Here is a 21,907-nt window from a genome sequence, read left to right as displayed (position 1 = left end):
GAAGAGATATCGTATAGCCCAGGAGCCCAAAGTGCTAAAGAGAAGTACTCGAAACGTCGCCTTAGCGCCCTAATCCTTCAGCACTCCCTTGACCTACTTTGCGCCAGGCAAGGCCGAACCACCAATCCTGGTCACATCCACCCTGACCACATCCTCGCCAGCCCCGTCGAGGTGTTTCCTTCAGGTCCAACCACCACCAGAGTCCCTCTCCTGAAGGACTCCGTCTCAGACCACCAGGACACCTGATTTTGCCCCATCACCCTTGGGTTTGGATGAATGAAGGAATGTTTTCAACAGTGACTAATTACTGGTGCCAGGCTCTGAGTTATGCCCCGAGTGTGCTGGGCATCGTGATGGCCCAGCCCAATCCCCTTTGGTGAGGACTTGTCGCCCCAGTTCCTGGGAGGGCCAGCCAGTCATCTTCCCCTTCAGGCACGGCCTCAGCTATAGGCAGCTGCCTCTCCCAAGATCTCGCCTTTCCCAGGGCAGCACAGATAGACGACGGACGGATTCGAGGGTATAAAGGGCCCATTCGGAATGACTCTGGAGAGCAGCTCTAGTTCCAGAGCTCCCATGGGGCTGGCTGAGGCTGTCACTGGGCATCTCTGCTCGGCTTCCCTCCGCCCAGCCCTGCTTCCTTGTCCCCTTGACCCCAGGCGTTGATCCCAAGTCCACTCCCTAAGAAACATCCTGCACACTGTCTGAGAGCCTGCTTGCAGGGAACTCAGCCAGCAACACAGACAAGAGATGTGGCCCTTGCTCTGGAGAGCGCTCAGTCTAGATGGGAATAGAAACAACAACAACAGCGGTAATAGTAACCACACAGAGCTTCCTGATGGCCGGTCACTGTGCTGTGTCTTTTACATCCACTGTATGTCAGCCAGGCCTCTCTCAGTTGAAAGAGATAGAAACTCAGCTGAAGCAACGTAAGTACAATAGGGACTAAATTGACTCATGCAACTGAAAAGTCCCCTAAACTTCTCGATTCAGCTCCTGTCGGATCCGAGTGTTGCCATGATGCCAAGAGTGTGGGTCCGAGGCCCTGTTTCCAGGGACGGCTTCAGTCTCAGGCACAGCCTCTCATTTGGTGGCTGTATCAGTTTCCTGTGGCTGCTGTTACAAACTTGGGTGGCTTAAAACACAGATAGTTACTCTCTTCCAGTTGTGGAGGTCAGAAGTCTGAAATCACAGTGTTGGCGAGGCCTGTCCCTTCTGGAGGTGCTGAGCGGAAAATTGTCCCAGGCCTCTCTCCCAGCTGCTGGTGCTTACTGGCAGTCCTTGTGTTCCTTGGCTTGTAGCTGCATCACTTCCATCTCTGCCTCTGTTGCCATGTGGCCTTTTCCCTGTGTGTCTCCAGGTCTAAATTTCTCTCTTCTTATAAAGATACAGGTCATTGGATTAGGGTCCACCCTCATCCAGAATGGCTTTCTCTCAACTTGCTTACATCTGCAAAGACCCTATGTTCAAACAGGATCACCTGCGGAGGCAGTTAGGACTTGAACGTATCTTTCTGGGAGACACCATTCAACCCTTAACAATGGCTAAAGGCTCCAGCTTTCCTTCTATAAGCCTAGTAACTTCAATGGAAATGAGGTCTCAGTAACTCCAGCTAAAGTCCCAAGTATGATTCCCACTGGCCTGGTGTGAGTCACGTGTCCATCCCTGGGAACCTATCTCTGTGGCCAGGGCTGGGCCTGGATCATGTGCTCACGCTGGAACCAGGAAGTAAGATCAGCCCTACCTGGACCACATAGCCAAGTACAAATCCCTGATGTCACCCAAAGAAAGAGGAATGGACCCTGGAAAGGCCCAAATAACAGATGCTTCTCAGTCTCCATACTCCCAAGTACCCTGCAGGGTGGGACTTGTTCCGATTTACCGAGTGGGAGATGGAAGCTCAGAAAAGCCAAGTGACTTGCAACGAGTGAATGGGATTAGAACTGAGCCAAGACTCTAACCCAGGTCTACCTGGCTCCAAAACTGGCTTCTTTCCCCAAGAGGTGAATGCCAAGAGTTCCTAAGATGTTCCCCCTCAGATGGGACAGTCAGGCAAAGCCTCTTGGAGGAGGTGGATCTTGGGCTGTGCCTTGACGGGAGGGAGAGGAGAAGCAGAGGCCTGGTGCCAGAGAGCACAAGGCCTTTGCTTGGGGCAGAGGCCTGGTGCCAGAGAGCACAAGGCCTTTGCTTGGGGCAGAGGGTTCTCTTAGAGCCGTGGGGAAGGGGCTGGAGGTGTGGCTGAGGCCCACTTCGAGGCCCTGGCACTCTTCTGTTTCCCATGGGCAGTGGGGAGCCACTGAAGATTTCGGAACTGGGAAGAGACAAGGCCCTTGATCAGCTCACAGGGCGCAGTCTCCGCGGAGCATCAGTTGTGGGGGCGAGGCTTGGGCCAGGGCCATCAGGAGGCTGTCGCCACAGTCCAGGTGGGAGGCGATAAGCACCAAGTGGGGCTGGAGACGAGGCAACTCTACCCGCGGCCGCCTCACTGGCCCCAAAAGCCGAAATGCAACCCTGTCCCAGCCCAGACCCCCACCCGCCTCTGTTGCTTTCTGCCTCTTGATACCAGCTGTAAATCATAGGAGATGACAAAGGACTGGCTGGGGACTTCCCTCACACTCATGTCTAGTGTCGGCCCTCAAAAACCCCTCCAGACAAACCATGCCAGTGCAGACCTCGATGTGGGCGAATCATTTCGTCCTGGATGGTTATGGTCTGGCACCAAAGGCATTTCCCCAACCAAGAGGGAGGGCAGCGAGGCCAGCTGCTGGGCCAGCTCCCCTGCTTCCTCCCGTCAGCTCAGGGGAATGGGGATGGGGGATGGGGGTCAGCTGCCCCCTGGGGCCCCAGGAGCCGGTGCCCTTTGCAATGGGCTCCCCTGCGGGCTCTCTGCAGGGAGGAATGCAAGCAGGGGAATTTCTCCTGCTGCACAGAGGCCCGCAGCTGAGGAAGGAAGCCACCCCCGGGGCCTGGCTTAAGAAGGGGAGTTGGGGGGCCGCACAGGTGGACTCCTCGAGAGCTGAGGGCTCTGTGAATCTTTCGCAAATGAGGCAGAGCCTCACAGGACAGGAGAGAGGTTCCCATTGTCCCCAGCACCCTCTCGTGAAGTGTGTGTGTGTGTGTGTGTGTGTGTGTGTGTGTGAGTACAACATACGTAGAGTGGGGGGTGGCAGGGGAGAGGGAGGCTTCACAGTCTCCATTCTTCCTGGTGCTAAGTCTGTGGAGATGGTCTCAGGCCACACCTATGACTGCACTTCCTCTCAGGGATCCTGGAGGAGATGGAATGAGACCCTTCCCCAGTGGGTCCCCCAGTCTTTCCAGTGACTCAGTATGGAGCGCCTTGCTCACCTTCCCCTCACCTCCTGGCATTTGAGAGAAGGGGAAGTGTGTGGGCAGCTCTGGGATTTCTCGGTGACCGTTCCCAGTCCCCCTGCCAGGGGCACTTACTGCTCCGGCTGCTGGGAAGCAGCCCACGGGAGGGGGCTCGCTCTGCATCAGAGGGAAGGCCCTTCATGTCTCACTGACTTGGCTTTTCCCAGAGCTCCCCCTGGCATCAGAAGCTACCAGCTCCACTCCCCGAGCACCTTGTCCTGGGGCGGTTGAGGCCTTCGCTTTAGGGCAGCGGTCCTGGGCTCCCAGTTCCCCAGCTTCTAGAGGCCGGGAGCGGAATGGCATGAAAAGGAGCCCCGAGTTTCTCAAGGGTGGATTCAAAAAGGTGGGGTCGGGGAGGCTCTGCCCGATACCTTGTCATTTATAACGATGAACCAGAAAAACCTATTCTCCTGAAAAGCTGGTACACTTCTTTTTATCAGAAAAGGAGAGCTTGACACAACAGCACAGACTTTTGGACGAGTCTGCCTGGAAGCTGTGCTCACATGCGACAGCAGCTCAGCCCACGGTTCTGGGACAACTCTCTCCTCCTCTAACCCAGCCTTGTATTCTTTTAACCTGACTTTAAAGGCCTCTTATGTTTGTGTTTTCTACTGTGAGTCATCTCTAACCTATTTGGAAACAGGACAGAATGAGTGAAGGCATGCATGCATGAGTGAATGAATGGTAATCTTTACTGAGTAAACGTGCCAGGCTCTGTTCTAAGCACTTTATGGTATCGACTTATTTAAGCCTCCCAACAACCTTCTGAGAAGATATTTTTAGCATACCCGTTTCACAGCCGAGGGACTCAAACACAGTGAGAATAAAAGCTTACCCCAGGTCAAGGCTGCCTGGCTCTGCATCTGCTTCCTACTGGCACTATCCTGCCTCTGAGAATGAGTGAGTGAAAAGAGCCCAGAAGTGCTGGTGAGGGAAGGGGCAGGGGCAGGGGGAGGGCAAGTGATGGTGCTGGTGCCGGAGGGTCAGAGCCGAGGCTGGAAATGCTGGTGGTGGGAGCGATGGAGGTGGGGCTGCTGAGGAATCCTTCCCACCTGGCTGCTTCCAGCTCTCCCATGAGAGGGTTCCTTCAGGTGTAAACACAAGGCAGCTGACACTGTGGGGATCTGGTCCCTGGCTTGCTTGTGGCCTTGGATAAGTTCCTTACCCTCTCTTGGCCTCACTCTGCCCATTTGGGAGACAGTGGGATTCAGGGATCTGGGAGGCCTTTTAGCCAAGACACACCATGCCTCTTCCCATGGATGGAGCCAGGGCAGGGGGTGAGCTCTGAGGGTCAGGCAGCCTGGCCCCAGTGGGACCTGGAGGGCATGGGAACAGGTTGGGAGGGCTCCAAGCTCTGGCAGCTCTTGGGGGCTACAGTTCTCAAGTCCAAACCACCCTGTCCTCCCTGAAAACTTCTGGGTTCTCAGAGCTGGGAAGAAACCCAGAGACCATCTAATCTGACCTTTTATTTTACAGACAAGGAAACTGATCCTGGGGAAGGGAACTCCCTGGGCCCCCCACTAAGCCACGGCAGATGCAGGGCTAGACCCCAGCTGCCTGTCTCTCCACCCACCTTCCACTTTCTTCCCATGGCTCTCTTTCCTTAAAGCTCCAGTGACCAGGCAAGAGGGCTGCAGGCAGGAGAGACCCCAGAGCATCTGGCTGGGCCAGTGGGATCTCCAGCGGTTCCTCCGGCCTTCATGTCATCCTGGGCCATGAGTCAGGGAAGCATCACTGTGACACCAACCCAGTGAACTACGACTTTTGAGGTCAAGCAGTTGTTTATGACTAACCCTCACACATAAGGTGATGAGTTGGCCCTAGGAAAGTGGCAAGGGAGGCTCTATCTCTTTCTGGCAGCCTCCCCTAGCCCCTGGACCCCCCGGACCCTCCCTCAGCTCCACATCTACATGCCAGGGCTCCTCAACCCCAAGCTTGCTGTCTGCTCGCAGCTGGGGGTGCCTTGGAAAGAATACGATGGGTAATTCATAGTAGGAGATAACAGCTGTGACAGGGAGGGAAAACCCCACAGCAAGAGAGAGGGAAAGAGAGGGAGAGAGAGAACTGGGTTCTGGCTCCTGCGCTGCTGACAGCTAATCACGTGCTTGTGGACAAATCCTGTCCCCTCTCTGGTCTCAGTTTTCTCCTCTATAAAATGAGAGCTTGTGCTGGGTGTCGGTATATCGTTCTGCACGCTGACCTTGGAGGATGATGGGGTGCTGTCCCTCTCACGGGGTATCTGCATTACAAGGAAAAGAACTGAAAAGGGTGAGCTTCAGCCCAAATAGCCGCGACCCCAGCGAAGAAATGTTGGCCACCTCCCCGCACTGAGCCCTCCCGTCCCCTGCCTGACACGGCGGTCCCTGAAGCCCTCAGAGCAGGTCTAAGCAGGAGCGGGGGCCCCTCCCCGGAGCAGAGGGACTGGGCCTGGGGCCTGGGGCAGGTCAGTGCACTTGGACAGTCTTGGCCATAGAATTAGGGATCTCACCCACCCCTGTGGGCATCACACCTACCCTTACACTCCCACCCAGACCCACCCAGGGCTACAGAAAACTCCCTTAGGCACTGCCCACCCCCAACTCATGCAGCCCTGGAGAGCGGGTGTGCAGGTCCCTCCTGGTCTCCCCGTACAGCTTTCTGTCCTCAGGCAAGCTGTCCACTGGACTCCGCTACACAGAGGTCACTCCCTCCAGCTCCACTCACCAGTCCGTCAGGACCAGTGCCGGGCCTGCTCTTAGAGACAGTTTCTCCAGAGAAAGCTGCTCAAAGCATTGAGAAAGGAATGGAATGAGACTGAAGAGTAGCGTTTGTTTTAGGAAATCTCTTAGCTTATGAGGCAGGACGGGGAGCAAATGAAGAAACTGAGGATGGCGGAGGGTAACTCAGTAAGTAGGTGGGGACTATGGGGCCTGAACCCGGGAAGCCTCCACACCGGCCTCGGTGTCGTTTCAAGGTTGAAAGCACAGAGCAGAGGCCCACCAGCCTCTTCTCCCTCATCTCTGCATGGGGACTGCGCCGACCTCATGGGGTGCTGTTGAGGAGGTAACAGGGTAATGGACCCACATACGTGACATTTATTGCCGTTATTATGGTCATCGTTACTCATTACGCCCACCACGGTGAGCGCGACCCTCAGTGCCTCAGGTGCCAAGTAGCCATGCCGCCCATGGGGCCCCTCCCCGCAGCGCCCCAGGAAGCCGCCCTGCCTGGCCTCTGACGTCTGTCCTGTCTGGGAGCCCTCTCCTTTCTTGTGGTTCCATGTTTGAAAATCTCCCTCTGTTTTCCCAGCTCCCCTCTAACCAGAATGGCCCAGGCTCTCTGTCCCTCTCTGCACATGAGTGACTTTTGCTGAAAAGCAAACATCATTGGGGCACCCAGCCTCGTGGTTTCAGGCTGTGCGGTTTACCTCATGACGTCATCTTCCTTCCTCCAGATAAACCAGAAGAGACTTAACAGCTCAAGGTCTCGGCTGGTCCTGGAAAATGGGGCCTGCACTGACTCGTCCTTTGAAGATTCAGAGCGGAGGAAGGCGTCCCCAGGCCTGGCCCAGGGTCAGGCTGACCTGGCATGGCCGAAGGGGGTTTTCTAGCACAGAGAACCTGGGTTCCTACTGGCTTGGACAGGGCTCTCTAAATGTAGGAATCAGGCTCAGGGCAGGAGCTGGGGCCCCTGAGGCTGGTAAGGAAGGGCTGGGACCTCCTGGGCCCCAGCTGACAGAGCACCGGGCCCTGAGCCGCCATCCACAGAAGGCAGGAAGGCAGTAGCAGCCTGAACACGGGGACCCCGCACCTTCCTCAGACCAGGGCACAGCCCCCCTCCCTGTCCCCTGCCAACCACACAAAGGGTGGGGTATACCGGGGCCGCTTACGTCTGTTGAATACCCACCGTATCCCAGCCTCTATGCTTTATTATCTCATTTAATGTTCTAACAGCCCTTTGAAGTAGGTAATTTATAGAGTGCTCAGTGACAGATGACAGACCCAAAGCTCAGAGAGGTTTGCCCAAGGCCCCAGTTAGCAATGGGCCTGGCACACAGTCAGTGTTCAGGAATGTTTGCTGCATAGAAAGGAGCCCAGATGCTACCTTCCCTCAGAGAAGCAGAGGTCTCCAGGGCTTCCAGGACAAGACCATTTCCCTTCCGAGGGCACTTGTACCCACGGCCAGAGGGGTCCTGGCTGAGTGGGGCCTCCTCAGAAGGAGCTTGGACCTCAGGCTGGGGCCGGGAGTGGCCAGAGCAGCCCAGATTCATCTCATTTCAGACCTGTCCACTGCTGGGGAGCATCATGGCCCTTCTTGTCTTCCCAGTGGGGCCCCATCTCCTTCTACTCGATCCAAATTCTTACTGGGCCTCCACCCTGTGCCAGTCCCACTCACTCCACAGGGTGTGACAGGGAACGTAGGGAGGGGAGAGTACACAGAAACAAAAAGACATGGTTCCGGTCCTCAGGGAACCTACACTCTTGGCAGGGATCGTGACAGGGACAAGGGGCAGCGCCACTGCCGCAGTGTTCACGGTCACTGCGTTACTATGTGCCTCACCCCACACTCAGCATGTCACACACTTGTCTCACTGAATCCCTGTTAAAAAACAACCTGTGAAGTGGCCGTTATTCCCATTTTACAGACGAGGCAACTGAGCCTCGGTCTCTCACCCAAGGTCACCCAGGTAGGAAGTGGCAGAGCTGGGATTTGAATTTGGGACTGTCAGACCGTGGGACTGTGGTCCTGATCACAAGGCTCCAATAACTCTGACCCAAGGCAGGACCCATGTTCCAGAAAGACATACTGAGTGTGCAGAGGAAGGGACGCAGGGGAGCCAGGGCCCCGTGAAGGGGACAGAGGAGGCAAAGGGCACTCTCAAGAGCGGCTCAGCTTGAGTCAAGTTTCATGGTGCACATGGGAGCAGCAAAGAGCTCCATTAGGGCAGAGCCCCGGGCCTGGGAAGCGGGGTGCCTTTGAGAAGAGAGATCAAGGACATCTGCAGGGCAGAGCAGATGCTGGGTGATAGCCTCCACCCTGCTGCAGCCTGGGCTCCTCTCAGAAGGTTGTGTCCTTGGGGTCAATGGCCAGTCCGGGAGGGAGCTTCTCCAGGGCTGGGCCACCCTCCTCTGCTCTCCGTCAACCTGCTGCCTCACTCCCTGTGGCCCAGATGCCTTCCCGGGTCAGCTGTGGGGACTAAGCAGTCCCCAAGAGGAAAGCCTGAGCAGCTCCAAGATTGCTGGGTTTGCGGGCTGAGCTGGAGGTCTGGACAATAATGAGAGCTGATAGAGCCCACGTGGGTGGCCTCCGGGAGAGCCTGGGAGGAAAGCAGGCAGGGTGCCTCTGTCCTTGGCCTGGGCTCCCAGAGCTCATTTGGAACAGGCGTGGCCATGCTGCAGGCTGGGCTGGCCGCAGGGCCTCCGGACCCTTCGGATTCTATCCCCCAAATCATGGCTGGTCATCATGAGTCACTGCTAGGTGGCCACAGCTGCCTGCAGGCCCTGATGGGGGTGGGGAGACCTTTCCTGCACTCGGGGGTTCACTCCACAGCTGGAGCCCTGGCAGCTCCTCTCTGCCCTCTGCCCTTGGCCACCCCCTTCTCTCGTCAGCCCGTCCTCTGCTCCCCCATCAACAGGAGTCACTCTTTGGGGCCCCAGAGCAGGCAGGACCCTGGGGAGGTGGACTTGGAGGTGGGGGAGGGGCACGGCCAAGGGCGGCAAGCCCCGAGCAAAGGCCTGGGACAGCGTCTGAGCTCAGCTCCCTCTGGCTCACGCTCCTGGCAGGAGGCCCAGGCTCAGAGCCAGCCTCACAGGCTGATTCGTGACTGAGAAGCTGCCTCCTGGGCCCTGCTCCGGGTGGGAGGAGCCTGGGAAAGCCAAGTTGTCGGCACACAGCACCGTGGGGTTGGCCCAGGCTGAGTGCAGCGGCTCGAGAGGCACAGAAAAACCGTTGTCTTCGTTAAGCATCGGGGTGGAGATTGAAGGAATCAGCAGGAAGGCTTTTCAAATTATCCAGACTTGGGCTGGCAGCCGAGCCCCCAGGGGAAGCAGGTTTGCCTCTTTTGGGCCTTAGGAGGCTCCTTGCTCTCCTTCCTGCCATGGTAATTAATTGGGGCCTCTCTGAGAGGTGAGTAGCATTTTTCCGTACTGCTCTGCCATCCAGCTGCCCAGCCGAGGCCTCTGACTCTGGAACCCGGGAGGAGCAAGGTCCCCAGGATGTAGTTGCCATCCCCACAGTGGGCCTGGTGAGGCCCACTTAAAGGCCAAGCTTGGGTGAAACAGGGAGCAGAAATGTGGCCACCCCAGGCCCTCAGGCAGCCTTGTGCACAGTGGCGGCTGTGGCCCAGTGACCTCTGCAGATGGCCGGGATGGTGAGGGTCAGCCACCAATGACCAGCCCCTTGATCTCTCTGGCAGCCATCGGCCTAGACCTCTGCTCTCAAAGAGCACGACACCCACCCGGGCGGACCCCCATCCCTAGGCACTGCTCTCTGTTTCAACTTTGGAGGCAGAGTAAGAAGGGCCAGTGACTGGTTGGAGGAGGGGATTAGAGAGAGTGGGGGGTGGTCTCTTGGGCAACTTGGGGTGCCGTCATCTGAGCCAGAGGCCCGAGGCCCCTCTGGGCCTCCTAAATCCATAGGATCCCCCATCCTACCCACTTCCAAGGAGGGATGACTGAGGTCACGACTGCCCAGCTCCAGTCGCTCTGTGGAGTCAGCGTTCTGGAAACTCACACAATCTTCTCTCTGCCTGTAACAAAAATCATGAAATAACCCAAATACACTCAAAAGAAGGAAAAAGGAGTATTATGACAACCCCCCACTCCCGTGAGCCCACCACTCAGCTTCAACGCTTATCAACATTTTCTAATCTCTTTCACTTCCCACCCCACTTTAAAAAAATATTTGAAAAGAATCCTAGACATATTATTATTTTTTAACATCTTTATTGGAGTATAATTGCTTTACAATGGTGTGTTAGCTTCTGCTTTATAACAAAGTGAATCAGCTATACATATACATATATCCCCATATCCCCATATCTCCTCCCTCTTGCGTCTCCCTCCCTCCCACCCTCCCTATCCCACCCCGCTAGGTGGTCACAAAGCACCGAGCTGATCTCCCTGTGCTATGCGGCTGCTTCCCACTAGCTCTCTATTTTACGTTTGGTAGTGTATATATGTCCATGCCACTCTGTCACTTCGTCCCAGCCTACCCTTCCCCTCCCCGTGTCCTCATGTCCATTCTCTATGCTAGACATCATATTATTACCCATAAATATTTCTCGTCTCCTGGCAGTGGCCACGTGGAAGTGACCTGAGCAGTTTCCACGTCAGCCTCCTTTGGGGCAGGGCCTGCCCCTGTCACCTCTGTAGCCCAGCTCCTGGCATGGTTCTTTAGGGAGAGATCACTGAGCCGAGGTGACCCAAGGGCCATGATGTGACCTGTGTGCTGTATGACAATCTCCAGGTCTAATTTCTATGACCTAGAAATCATGGCCCTTGGGTCACCTCGTCTCAGTGATCTCTCCCTAAAGAACCATGCCAGGAGCTGGGCTACAGAGGTGACAGGGGCAGGCCCTGCCCCAAAGGAGGCTGACGTGGAAACTGCTCAGGTCACTTCCACGTGGCCACTGCCAGGAGACGAGTCTTCCTAGACCAGCCTGGACCTAGGAAGATGTGGAATCCTCTCCTGCCTCCCCAGCATCCTCAGGATCAACTCAGTGGGCTTGGGAAGCCCCTTAATGGGGCCTGCACCTACCTGCGGCCCCTTTCTCACCCTTTGTCCTCTCTATGCACCTGTGCTGGAGTGACCAGGCCTGTCTCCTGGCCCAGAACACCCCTTCTCCCTGCCTCCAGGCCGCTGCTCAACACCTCCTCTGAGAAGCCCTCCCTGACCAGCCTGGGGTTGCTCCCGTGCCCGCAGCCTAAACCCCCAGCCCTGTCGTGATGACAGTTCAGTGTGTCCGGGGCTTTCTGAAAGGCAGGACTGTGTCCTGAGTGTTTCACACGCAGCCAGGCCTCCTCACCAGGGATGCTCTGTATGTTTGCTGCATGACTGTTGGTGTGCAAATAAAGGAGTGAATTTGCAGGAGAACGAGTCAGTGGAGTAGAGAAACGACTGGAAGCATGTGACAATGGGGAAATGCTCTTCCTGATTCTCTGTCCATCTTCAGAAACTGGAAAACAGATGGAGCCAGTGAAAGTGTGGGGATGCTTCTCTGCCGGCTGGAAAGAGGGTCTCCTGCCCCTACCCGTCAGCCAAGGCCTGGCCGTCCTGTCCGGTGTCCTGTGTCACTGGATTCTCGGAAGCCCCCAGGCAGTTTCTCTTCCTGGGGCGGTCTGGGAACTGGCGTGGGGCTCAGCGCGCACCCAGACCCTGCGCCTGCTGGTGGGGTCTGTTTGCACAGGGTCATCTGGTTTCAATCCAGTGAAACCTTCAAACTTTCCATGGGAACATGTTCTATTTTAAACTCTCCCGGATGGGCTGGACAAACTCAGCCCAAGCAGGCTGTGAGCCCTTGGGCAACTGCTGGGGGACTTGCCACCGCCAGCTGGCCCCCCATCGGCAGAAGCAGGCGTGGCTGGGGGGCCTCTAGGATCGACGCCCAGCTCCACTCTGGACTCCCTGGACGACCACAAGCAAGTCCCTCTGGACTGCCTTCTGGACCGCAGTCTCCTCAACTTTACTGGAGAGGGCTCACAGCAGGGAGCCCGACTGCCTGGGTTCAAATCCTGGCACCACCCTTAGTTAACTGTGTGAATGGCAAAGTTACAGAACCTCCTGGGCTTCAGTTTCTTCATCCATAAAATGGAAACAAGTCGAGCTGTTGGGATGACATGAGAGAGGTGCTCAGCAAAGTGTCCAGGATATGGCAAGGCCTATACTAAGCGTTGCCTATTACAGATCTGGAATATCTGATCTGGAACCTTTGGTCACTTGCGTTTCAGAGTTCATACGTTTTTGCATTTTTAGGAAGGTAATATAATGCATAGTCCAACAGCTCACGTAATCCAGTGAGGTCTGGGCAGTACCCCATCATCAAACACATTAATACTTCCTCATGAACACCCTTGAATAGTCACCCTAAGTGGGAAAATTATAGGTAGCCTCATGTTTGATCAGGCCAGGTTTTGCTGCCATATAAGTTATGAAAAAAACTTTGGGTTTTCAGAGCTTTGGGGAGTTTGGAATTTCAAACAAGGGATTGCGGAAGGTGTATTGTTATTATACTGGTCTGTTTAGGAGGAAATGCTGAAATGCTTTCCACTGATCTGGGGTGGCTCCAGGGCCACGGACGGGGAGGGCAGGGTGAGCCCGCTGTCGAGCAGGGTGGCAGGCCACCCCCTCCTGCCCAGCTGGGCTGCCCACCGTGGCCTGCCCTGGACTGGGCCCAGTCATGCAGGGCCTCCACCAGAAACTGGGCACCTTTGTGTGAATTTGAATAAAGCACCCCTCCATGCAGGCTCAGGCTCATGGGGGTGAGACTCAGTCAGCAGACAGCGACCTTGTACGCAGAGAACTCATCCCTTCCTCTGGGCAGGCCAGCACCACGTCAGCAAACCACACAGACCAACAGGGTGGCCCTGTACCGATGGGCGCTGGAGGGGCTGGCATCGCCCTCACCTCATGTGGACGCAGTGTACGGCTCACCTTTGTCTGAGAGTCACGAATCACAGAAGCTTCCCATGGCGTACAGCAGTGGAAGGAGCCCCTTCGGGTCAGGACATCTATCTGGGGGCACCTGAGGCTGATTTCTGACCCACCTCCCTCCCCTGCCCTCTGCTCTGGCCACTTGGGCCCAGGAGTGCAGGCTCAGGGCTATGTGGGGAGAAGGGAACAAGCTCCTTCCATCTTAGAATCCAAGTGGAAACTAGCGCTGACATCCCCACGGGGGTCATCTCAACTGACGTATGTCCCGACGGTGGAGTACACTGTCCTGGATATCTGCCCAGAGCTGAAGCATTTACAGATCACTGTCACAGACTCCGATTTATTAGCCACAAGGGTCTCATTACCCCTGTCGTATATTTCAATAAAACCAGGTTCAGAGGTGAAGTGACTGGCCCAAGGTCATACAGCAGCAGTTGGCGGAAACTAGGCTTCCCGCCTCCCCTTCTAGCGCTCTCTTTCCCACAACTCACGGTCTCTGGGGCCACCACCTCACAGCTCGTCCAGCAGTGGCCTCACAGGGACACCTTCCCTGCTGCCTGGGCGGATGCTGAGGACAGATACCCAATCAAAGGCAGGTACCGGAGAAGGAGCTGGGCAGCAGCCGGGTGGGACCTGGCCCCCGGGGTTCTAGTCATGCTGGCCAGGAGGCGTCCAGTGACTGCCCCACCTTGGGCTTGAGGAATTACGCCTTGCTGGGTGGCCAAGGGTTAAACACAAAACCTCAGCTAACAATGAAATACAAAGAGCAAACAAAACAACAGCCGGGGTGGATAAAGGAGATTAATGCTTATAAAAGTGCTTTGAGACTCTGGAAGAAAGGAGACACCAAACACAAAGCTCCCTTCCCCAGCCTTGTGTCACCGTCGGGCAGCTCTGAGCCTCACGATGGAGAGGGGAGGCGTGGGCGACGGGTGGGAGTCCACAGCTCAGGGCATCCTGTGAGGAAGGGGGTAGACACCCGCACCCAGACTCAAGGGGACAGTCTTGCTGAGATCACACAGCCCACAAGGCAGAGGGTCAGCTCTGGCCCACGCGTGGGAGGCCTCGCGAGCCTCGGGGGGCCCCCGGACAGGATTGACGTTCAGCACAGGTGGGGAGGCTGCCAGGCCCCTAGGGGCTCGAAGCCGGGCCAGGGGCCCTGAGTACTGAGCGCTGGCCTACTGCAGCTGCTGGACAGGTATGGCAGCCCCCCATGCGGGGTAAGGGCAGCTCCAGTGGGGCTCTGCGGGGACCAGGGGCTGAGGCCAGGGGCCGGGGTGGGAAGAGGCAGGAGCCCAAAGCAGATGCCTGTGGCCCTGACAGGAATCGGCACAATGAGAGCAAACAGTACCTGGAAACAGACGCAGAATCGTGGCTCCCAGACGGGGCAGGAGAAAAGAGGCAACCAGCCCAGGGCCGGGCCAGCGCTCCACGCGCCACTGCCCGCTCCTGCCCTCCCTCAAGCCAAGGGGCTCTCCAACAGGGAGGTGCAGCCACCACCTCGGCCGGCCAGGGATCCTTTCCAGAATGGGCCAGGTGACGCTGATCTGGGCTGTGGGCGGTCTCTACAGGACCTGAGGGCAAATTGGAAAAAGGTGCCCCTTCTGGGCTGCTGCTCAGCTCCAGGGTTTGCCGAGTAGCTGGGAGGCAGGGGCTGCACTTTCACCTCCTCCCCGCCTCCCTGTACGAGCTGGGCCTGAGCTGGAAGGCTCCCTGCGAATCAGGACCCGCCTGCCTTCCACGGGGCCTCTGAGGTCTTCCTTCCCACCTTATCCCTGCACCGGCCCCGTGATGCTGGGGACCAGCCTGCTTGGTCCCTGCCTCAGCTGAGTCAAAGAGGCAGGTGAAAAAGCACTGAACTGGGAGTCAGATTGGGTTTTAGCCTCATGCTGGGTCCCTGCCCCTCTCGGGGCCTCAGTTTGCCCATCTGTGTTAGTGTTGGCCCAGATGGTCTTGATGGTCTTCAGAAGCCTGGACATTGGTGATACATTGACAAGTGCCTGAGTAAAGGTCGCCCATTGCCTGGGTAAGGCCCCCGTGCCCCCCGCTTTTCCCACAGAGTGGCAGGAGTAGAGGCAGAGATGGGGGTTGATGGTGCGGGCAGCATGGGAGGGGCTGGATTCCGGGTCTTTCCCCACTGCCTGGGTCTCCTGTGTCCCAGGGAGATGCCTCAGAGAGGGCTCGTGCTGTGGGGACAGCGTGGCTTTTCCTAGGGTGAATGACACCCTGGCTCGTGTGGGTGTGGTCACATGCCTCCCTGCAGCCTGGGAGAGGGAGCCCGGAGACCTGCGTTCTCCTCCTAGCGATGCCTATTATGAGCCGTGTGGTCACGCTATGGGGACTCCACTTTCTTGTCTGTAAAATGGGGATAAAAACTTTTACGTCTTAGGGTCGTTGTGAGGGTGAGAGATGATGTGGCAAAGGGTCTGACCCCGGGGCCGGCACAGGGTAGACAGATGGGAATTGTCATCCATCCCACCTTTGGCCCAGCCGACTCCCCTGCAGCTCCCTCCTTCTGGGATGTTCTTTCCCAGCTCCCATCCATCAGAGCCCATGGGACAGACAAGTGCCACCTCTCCCAAGTTACATTTTATGATCCCCTAGCTGGAATCTATCTCAAGAGCCCTTTTTCGCCTCCACCATAGACTCTTCCTCTTCCCCCCGATCTCCTTGGAATGTAGTTGCTTCTCTGTGGGAGGCCTTGGGGGCAGGCCAGATCTGATGTCTCTTGGAGCTGATCTCTCAGTGCCCAGCAGAGCCTGGCACACAGTAGGTGTCCTAGCAGAGTGTGTGCAGTGCCCCAACACTGAGGCTGCCAGCCGGGGCCTTCACAGGGGAAGCTCAGGGAAACCTCTGCGATGTGCTGGCCTGTGAATGGTGCCAGGCAGGTGCTGAGGGCTTAGGCCATCCCCTCCGCAGCCGCTGCCCCCAAAGCCTCCTAGGATGGCCAGGTGTGGCTGGGGTAGAGCTGGGGGTGGGCTGAGGGCTTCTTCATAACAGTAATGGCAGCAGCAGCTCCCATCCACTGTCTGCTTGTTACATCCCAGGTGTGTTATGTCCATTATCTTTGCCCAATCAGCACAACCAGCCCGTTAGGTAGGTGTTACTATCATCCCACTTGATCGACAAAGAAGCTGAGGTTCAGAGACGTGTAGGTCAGGTGGCCAGTGAGTGGCTCAGTGAGGACTTTTGTCTCTTTGGTTCCAGACTGTTTGCTGCCTTCCCTCCAGCCTGGGGGTTCTGGCCTGTGTTCAGGTCAAGCCCCTGGGCCTCCCATAGGCCCTGGCTGGCGAGAGGCTGGCAGAGGAGGGCATTCCCACTATTCTCTGAGGCTCCGAGGCCTTCCCTTTGGTCTCAGAGCTCCTCCCGCATTGATGCCCACAGGTCTGTACAGGCCACGTTTCAGGGACTCCCTGGGGCTTCCGTCTGGGGCTGCCCCCAGGCGGGCTCCCCGCTCCCCCGCCACCCCGGCTGCTTCCACGCCCAGGCCCTGAAGGCAGAGGACTCAGGCTCCCGCTGCCCCTGCCGGGTCCTCCAGCAGTGCAGCCTGGCCACCAGCAGGCTGCCTAGCTCGCGCTCTGTGCCCGCTGGTCTCAAAGCCCAGGCGCTGTCCTCGCGTGCCGTCTCATTCCCATCTCTTCCTGTTCGCCCCTTCTCAGGACCTCCCCTGCTCCAGGGCCCCCCGCCCCGGCCTCACCTCAAGATGCGATTCCTTCTGCAGCTGCTGGCCCTGGGCTCCTCTGCCCCTTGCTGGCTGACTTCCAGTCACCACACAGATGAACCTGCCTTAAGTATCACTTTGATTCTGTCCCTCCCCTGCTCACAAGCCTTCAGGGCTCTCTGTGTCCACCTGCAGCAGCTGGACACCTCAGCCTTCGTGGGAAGGCCTTCAGAAGCCAAGCGTTTTAGTGACTGACTGCCTCTGTTCTCCTCACCGCCCCCCTCAGCTCAGCCTGGAGACACAACACCCTCCTCTGGGTCTCACCCAAGGCACCCACCTCAGTGCTTCCTCCAGCACCTTCCCCCATCCCCCCTGCTCTGGAGTCTCTGAGGCATGAGCTGGTCCACCACCACACGCGTTCCCCTACTGCTTGCTAGTTGAATCGCCCCAGATTAGCGTTGCCCTCATGCCTTACCTACAGTAGATTTAAGTAGTTATTTATGGAATATATTTATAATAGGGAAAATCAAGCCATAATTTAAATGGCCCCAAATAAAGGGCGTGGTGTGGGAACTGTGGAGAAATATGAGGTAGGCCTTTCAAAGATGGCTGTGCTGACTGTAGCAAGATGGCAAACCCTTATGAAATCATGTTAAGTAGAAAGAAAAACAGGATACAAAATTGTTTTGTATTGTTTCTAAACACGTTAAAAAAGAATAGAAAGAAAGACTGGAAGGAAATGCCTTTATTCCCGAGGCCTCAGCTGGGCTATCATTTCCCTCCATGGAATAGGTACAAAGAATTTGCTGCACAAGTTAACACCCCCCCCACCAAACACGGTCATGTTAGAAGGATGGGTCACGTGTGGCTTCTGTCCTCTGCTCCTTTCATATTGAGAAAAAGACTAGGATACTGACAGTGTTGATAGGAATGACATGGAGGGTTGGGAGCTTGTTGCTGGCTGTGACACCTGCCCAGGTGCCCACCTTCCAGGTCACACCCACCTCGGGCTGATCCAGGACCCAATAAGCAGAGATTTCAGGCAGGACTCCTTGTGGTCCCTCCTCAGCGCCCTAGGGGACCCTGTTCCCCCACAGCGTGTTCTCTAGAGCTGAGTGGGGGGAAAGGCGGCCCGCTGCCGGCGCACCTGCCGCCCCGTTCTCCCATCCACCCTCCGCTGGACCAGCAGGGGAGGGCAGGCGGGATGGGCATCAGCACACATGTCCTCTGCAGTTGGTGGTACCTTCACCGCGTCCTCAGGCACCTCTACCAGGCCCCGGCCGGGCAGCGGAAGGGCCTCTATCTTAAGTGGTGGCAGAGGCAAACTGCTTACATAGCTGCTACATCTCGTGGTTCCCAAAGGTTCCCCAGGCCCGGTCAGCCTTATTTTCATAATCAGCCTGTGAAAAGGGCTCATTATTTTATAAATGAGGGACCTGAGGCTCAGAGAGCAGCCAGCCAGGACTCAGCCCAGGCTTCTTGCTTCGCTGCTCTTTGCCTACCACCTCTGGATGCTCTGGGTTCCAGGACTGACTTTCTGGGTGGGTTCCTTGGGGACCCGAGGCAAGCCCATACTGGGGCCTGGGAATGGGGCAGGTTCCAGGAGAGGAAGGCGGAGGGCAGTGCCCTGCCCCTTCCACTTTCCTACTTTAGGTCTTGGCTCAAATGTCACCTCCTCAGTGAGGCCTTCCCTGAACACCCTGGTTAAAAGCACACTCCCACTGTCCCTGCTTTATTTTCCTTTTCCTCTCTTATCTTCTACCATGTGCACAATTTCCTACTTATCTTGTTCATGCTCCCTCACCCCTGATGGGGCTGGAAGCTCCACGAGGGCAAGGATTGTTATGCTCTATTCACTGCTGTTATCTCCAGTGTCTAGAACAGTGCTGGGCACCAAGTAGATGCTCAAGAAATAATTGAATGCATCCGAACTAGGCATCATGTGCTCCCCAGGCCAGTTGCGGAACTCGCCAGGAAGTTGAAACATCATGGTGACGTAAAGGGAGAAAATATTGGTGCGGCCAAGAGGCTGAATCTGTGCTTAGCTGGCCCCTCTTCCAGGAAGCCCTCCCTGATTTGCATGGCCTGGATGTAAGGAGTGTGAATCTGCTGCTCTCACCACACAGCTTATCACTGCCTCCATAGCTTATCAGCAGCAGGGGAGGGGGTACTTGCCTTATCTCCCTGGCTCTTTGTGGGCAGGGCTGGTCTTATCATCAGTACAGCCTCAGTGCCAGGATCAGTGGGGATGCTGACAGATGTCTGTCTAACGTATCAATGGGATTCACTTCTTACTTCTGCCCGGAAGCAACTCCCGCCTCTGGGCACATAGAAAGTGCTCAGTAAACAAGTGTGGAGCAGATGGAGGGCTGCCTGGCTGGGTACCGATTTCTGTTCTAATTTACATTTGTTTATCCTAACCTGTCAGGCTGGGCTCAACTGTCTCCTCCTTGAACTCGGCCCATCTTTGGGCTCCAGGATGGCCCTGGCACCTCTTCCTACAGCCTCTGCAGGCCTGCCCACCCTTCCTTGGGTGTGGGACTCTCCTCAAGGTTTCTGGGTGGCGCTACCCTCTCCAGACCTGGAAACCTGCTTCTCACTCTCTGGGTGCCCTGTCGAGACCAGGGAGGCTCACATGTGAACGAGTGGGGGACGGGGTGCTGGAGAGGGAGCTGTGATGGCTACACTGGGAGCTCCTCCTGTTTCTCCAGTTAGCCTGTGGGCCTGGCCCAGGCAGATCAGGCTTTCTAACAGGGGTTCCAAAAGGTAGGAAAGGGGTTAGTCAACGACAATCAAGATTTTAAGGAAGGCTAATGTTTATTGCATGCTTACCAGCAAGAAGGAACCCCAGCTAGTAAAGGGTTCTAGTTTTGACTGGAAACATGCCCACTCAGTGAGGTAACTTCCAGTCTGCGGCGCTCACCGGAATGTAAGCAAGGATGTATGTAAGTCCTTGGTTTCAAAGGGGAAATAAATGATTACTTAAGAAATGCAGTTTAATAAGCAAAACGTTTGAAACAAGGGGGTCTTAGGAGCTTGATGGAAGTGACGGGTTGGGGACCTCAGGTCAAGCTGCCCACTCAGCACAGGCTCACTGAGGACCCCGGGATGGGGGAGGGGCCGCGGGCCTGCTGGGGCTGGTGGAGGAGGGACAGCTGGCAGCAGGGGTGTCGCAGATGCTCTAGGAGGGAGTAGCATCTACGGGACTGGAAGCCAGGGGCAGAAAAGGGTTCTTTTTCTTTTTTGGTCAGGTGAAGCTTAAGGGTAGGAATATGACAGGAAAGGAAGCAGTAAAAAGAAGGCAAGGGGCAGCCTGCATCAGACATAAAAGGCACTAGCATCAAAGACACCTCGCGGGGCTTCCCTGGTGGCGCAGTGGTTGGGAGCCCGCCTGCCGATGCAGGGGACACGGGTTCGTGACCCGGTCCGGGAAGGTCCCACACGCCGCGGAGCGGCTGGGCCCGTGAGCCATGGCCGCTGAGCCTGCGCGTCCGGAGCCTGTGCTCCGCAACGGGAGAGGCCACGGCAGTGAGAGGCCCGAATACCGCAAAAAACAAACAAACAAAAAGACAGCCTTGCCTGAGCACTTACTCTGCCAGCGCTGGTCTAAGCACCTCACACGTCCGGATTCACTGAGTCCTCTGCCAGGTCCAGGACGCAGGTAGTTGCCCCATTTGCTTGCAGGGTAGGAAACTGAGGTCAAGCGGCTTGCTCAACTTCACGCCTCCAGTAAGTGGTGGAGGCGGGACTTGACCCAGGCCAGCTGGCTCCAGAGCCCGCGGGGCCTCAGCTCCTGACAAGCCAATTAGCCCAGGGCTCGGTTTCATCCACGCGAGGCTCCAGCCTGGAGAGAGCTCTGGAAGGGGTTGCTCCCCGGTGGCTGCCGGTGGCTGATCGGCCAGCAGCTGGAGTGGGCGAGGGTGCGGGCCACCAGTCCTGGGAGGCTGGGGTGACAGCAGGCGAGGCAAGGGGGTGCCCCAGAGGGCAGCCTGGGTCTCAGTGAGGGCGGAAAGCAGGGAGAGGGCTGGACTGGGCAACCCGCCGGCCCATGCAGGCTGAGAGCTGTGGTGCGGAGTTGCGGTGAGGCGTCCTCCCCCAACTTGTGCCTGGGCTGAGTCCCGGGAGCGGGCACCGAGGCAGGCTAAGCAGCGTCAGGTCATCTATAAAGCCCCCCTGTGTGCGTGTGTGGGTGCTTCGAGGTGGAATGCATCTCCCCTCAGGGCAAGCTGGCCGTGTCAGTGACCCCTGCCCCAGATCTCGTGTCCCCAGGCATGACACCAGCCTTCATTCAGCTGGGCTATAAAATGAACCCAAGGTAAAACCCCCTCCACGAACCTACTCCAACTTACGCACCCGAATGACTCGAAATCCCTTCAAAATTTCCCCTGGGGAGGTGGACGACATTGCCTTCCTCAAATGATTTTGTACTTCTCAGGAACTGCCATCAGAGCCCTGAGGCCTCCCTTTGGCTCTCTCTCTGCAGCGATGGCCTGTCCTAGTTCTCTGAAGGGTCAGAGGACCAAGAAGGGAATGGATGCAAAGGACCCAGAACAGGGCCCGGAATATCACTCACGGTGCTCAAGAGGGCGGCCGTCACTATTAACACCCGCCCACCACCTAATCTCTAGAGGCGCCTGGTACCCTCCTAGCTTCTACTCTTTCAGCACCTGCCCACACAGCCACGGGTCTCCGGGAGCTGGGAGTCCCATTCTGTGGCAGAAATGTGATCATGGAGTCGAAAGGGATGAATTTTTATGAGTGGCTCCTAAACCAGCTCAAAGGGCAGATTCCAAAGAGGACCTGGAATGAGGAGACTTCTGTAGAGGGACTCTGCTCTCTGGGGGCTTCAAAGAAGGGGACGGTGGGCTCTGCTTTGGAGGAGCAAGTGTCTGTCCCACGCTATCTGGCTCATTCCAAGATGGTACCAAGGCAGCTGGCCCAGAGCAGGGAGGGCCGTGCTGGTCATTCCTGGGTTGCTTGTGGGGCTACTTTTCCTGCCATCATTAGTCATAATTTATCATGACCCCAAGCATGACCTTGCAGGCTTGTAAAGTGTGGCTCTGTGAAGGGGATCAGAGAATGAAGGAGCCAACATGGGAACCCTGCAGAAAGAAAACATGAGTTACGTTAGGAAATAACCTTTGGAGTTACTGCATATTTAACCTGGAGTCAGTCGTGGATCCTGCTGTCTTTGGTAATACCTTCCTTTGGTAATTTTCCCTAATGATCAGAACAACTATTTTCGTCTTG

At 56.6% G+C, this 21,907-nt stretch overlaps 1 protein-coding gene across 5 annotated transcripts in view; it reads right to left on the bottom strand.

Annotated features, from left to right (window-relative positions):
- Positions 1 to 10,963: 10,963 nt before the first annotated feature.
- BABAM2 (BRISC and BRCA1 A complex member 2) overlaps positions 10,964 to 21,907 on the bottom strand; it is a 451,346-nt gene continuing 440,402 nt past the window's right edge. For 4 of the 5 annotated variants that reach the window (XM_032652849.1, XM_032652844.1, XM_032652845.1 and 1 more), the window contains one exon: positions 21,571 to 21,759. In XM_032652849.1, the coding sequence (XP_032508740.1) occupies positions 21,675 to 21,759 (85 nt within the window). In that variant the 3' untranslated portion in view covers positions 21,571 to 21,674. Of the gene's footprint in view, positions 12,170 to 20,248; positions 21,760 to 21,907 lie in introns of those variants that run through there. The other variant, XR_004352840.1, reaches the window with a different exon arrangement.

The sequence above is a fragment of the Phocoena sinus genome, chromosome 13, assembly GCF_008692025.1.
Source record: "Phocoena sinus isolate mPhoSin1 chromosome 13, mPhoSin1.pri, whole genome shotgun sequence".
Lineage (NCBI taxonomy): Eukaryota > Metazoa > Chordata > Mammalia > Artiodactyla > Phocoenidae > Phocoena > Phocoena sinus.
Note: the sequence above shows the minus strand (reverse complement) of the source record. Positions and strands in the feature narration are given on the sequence as shown.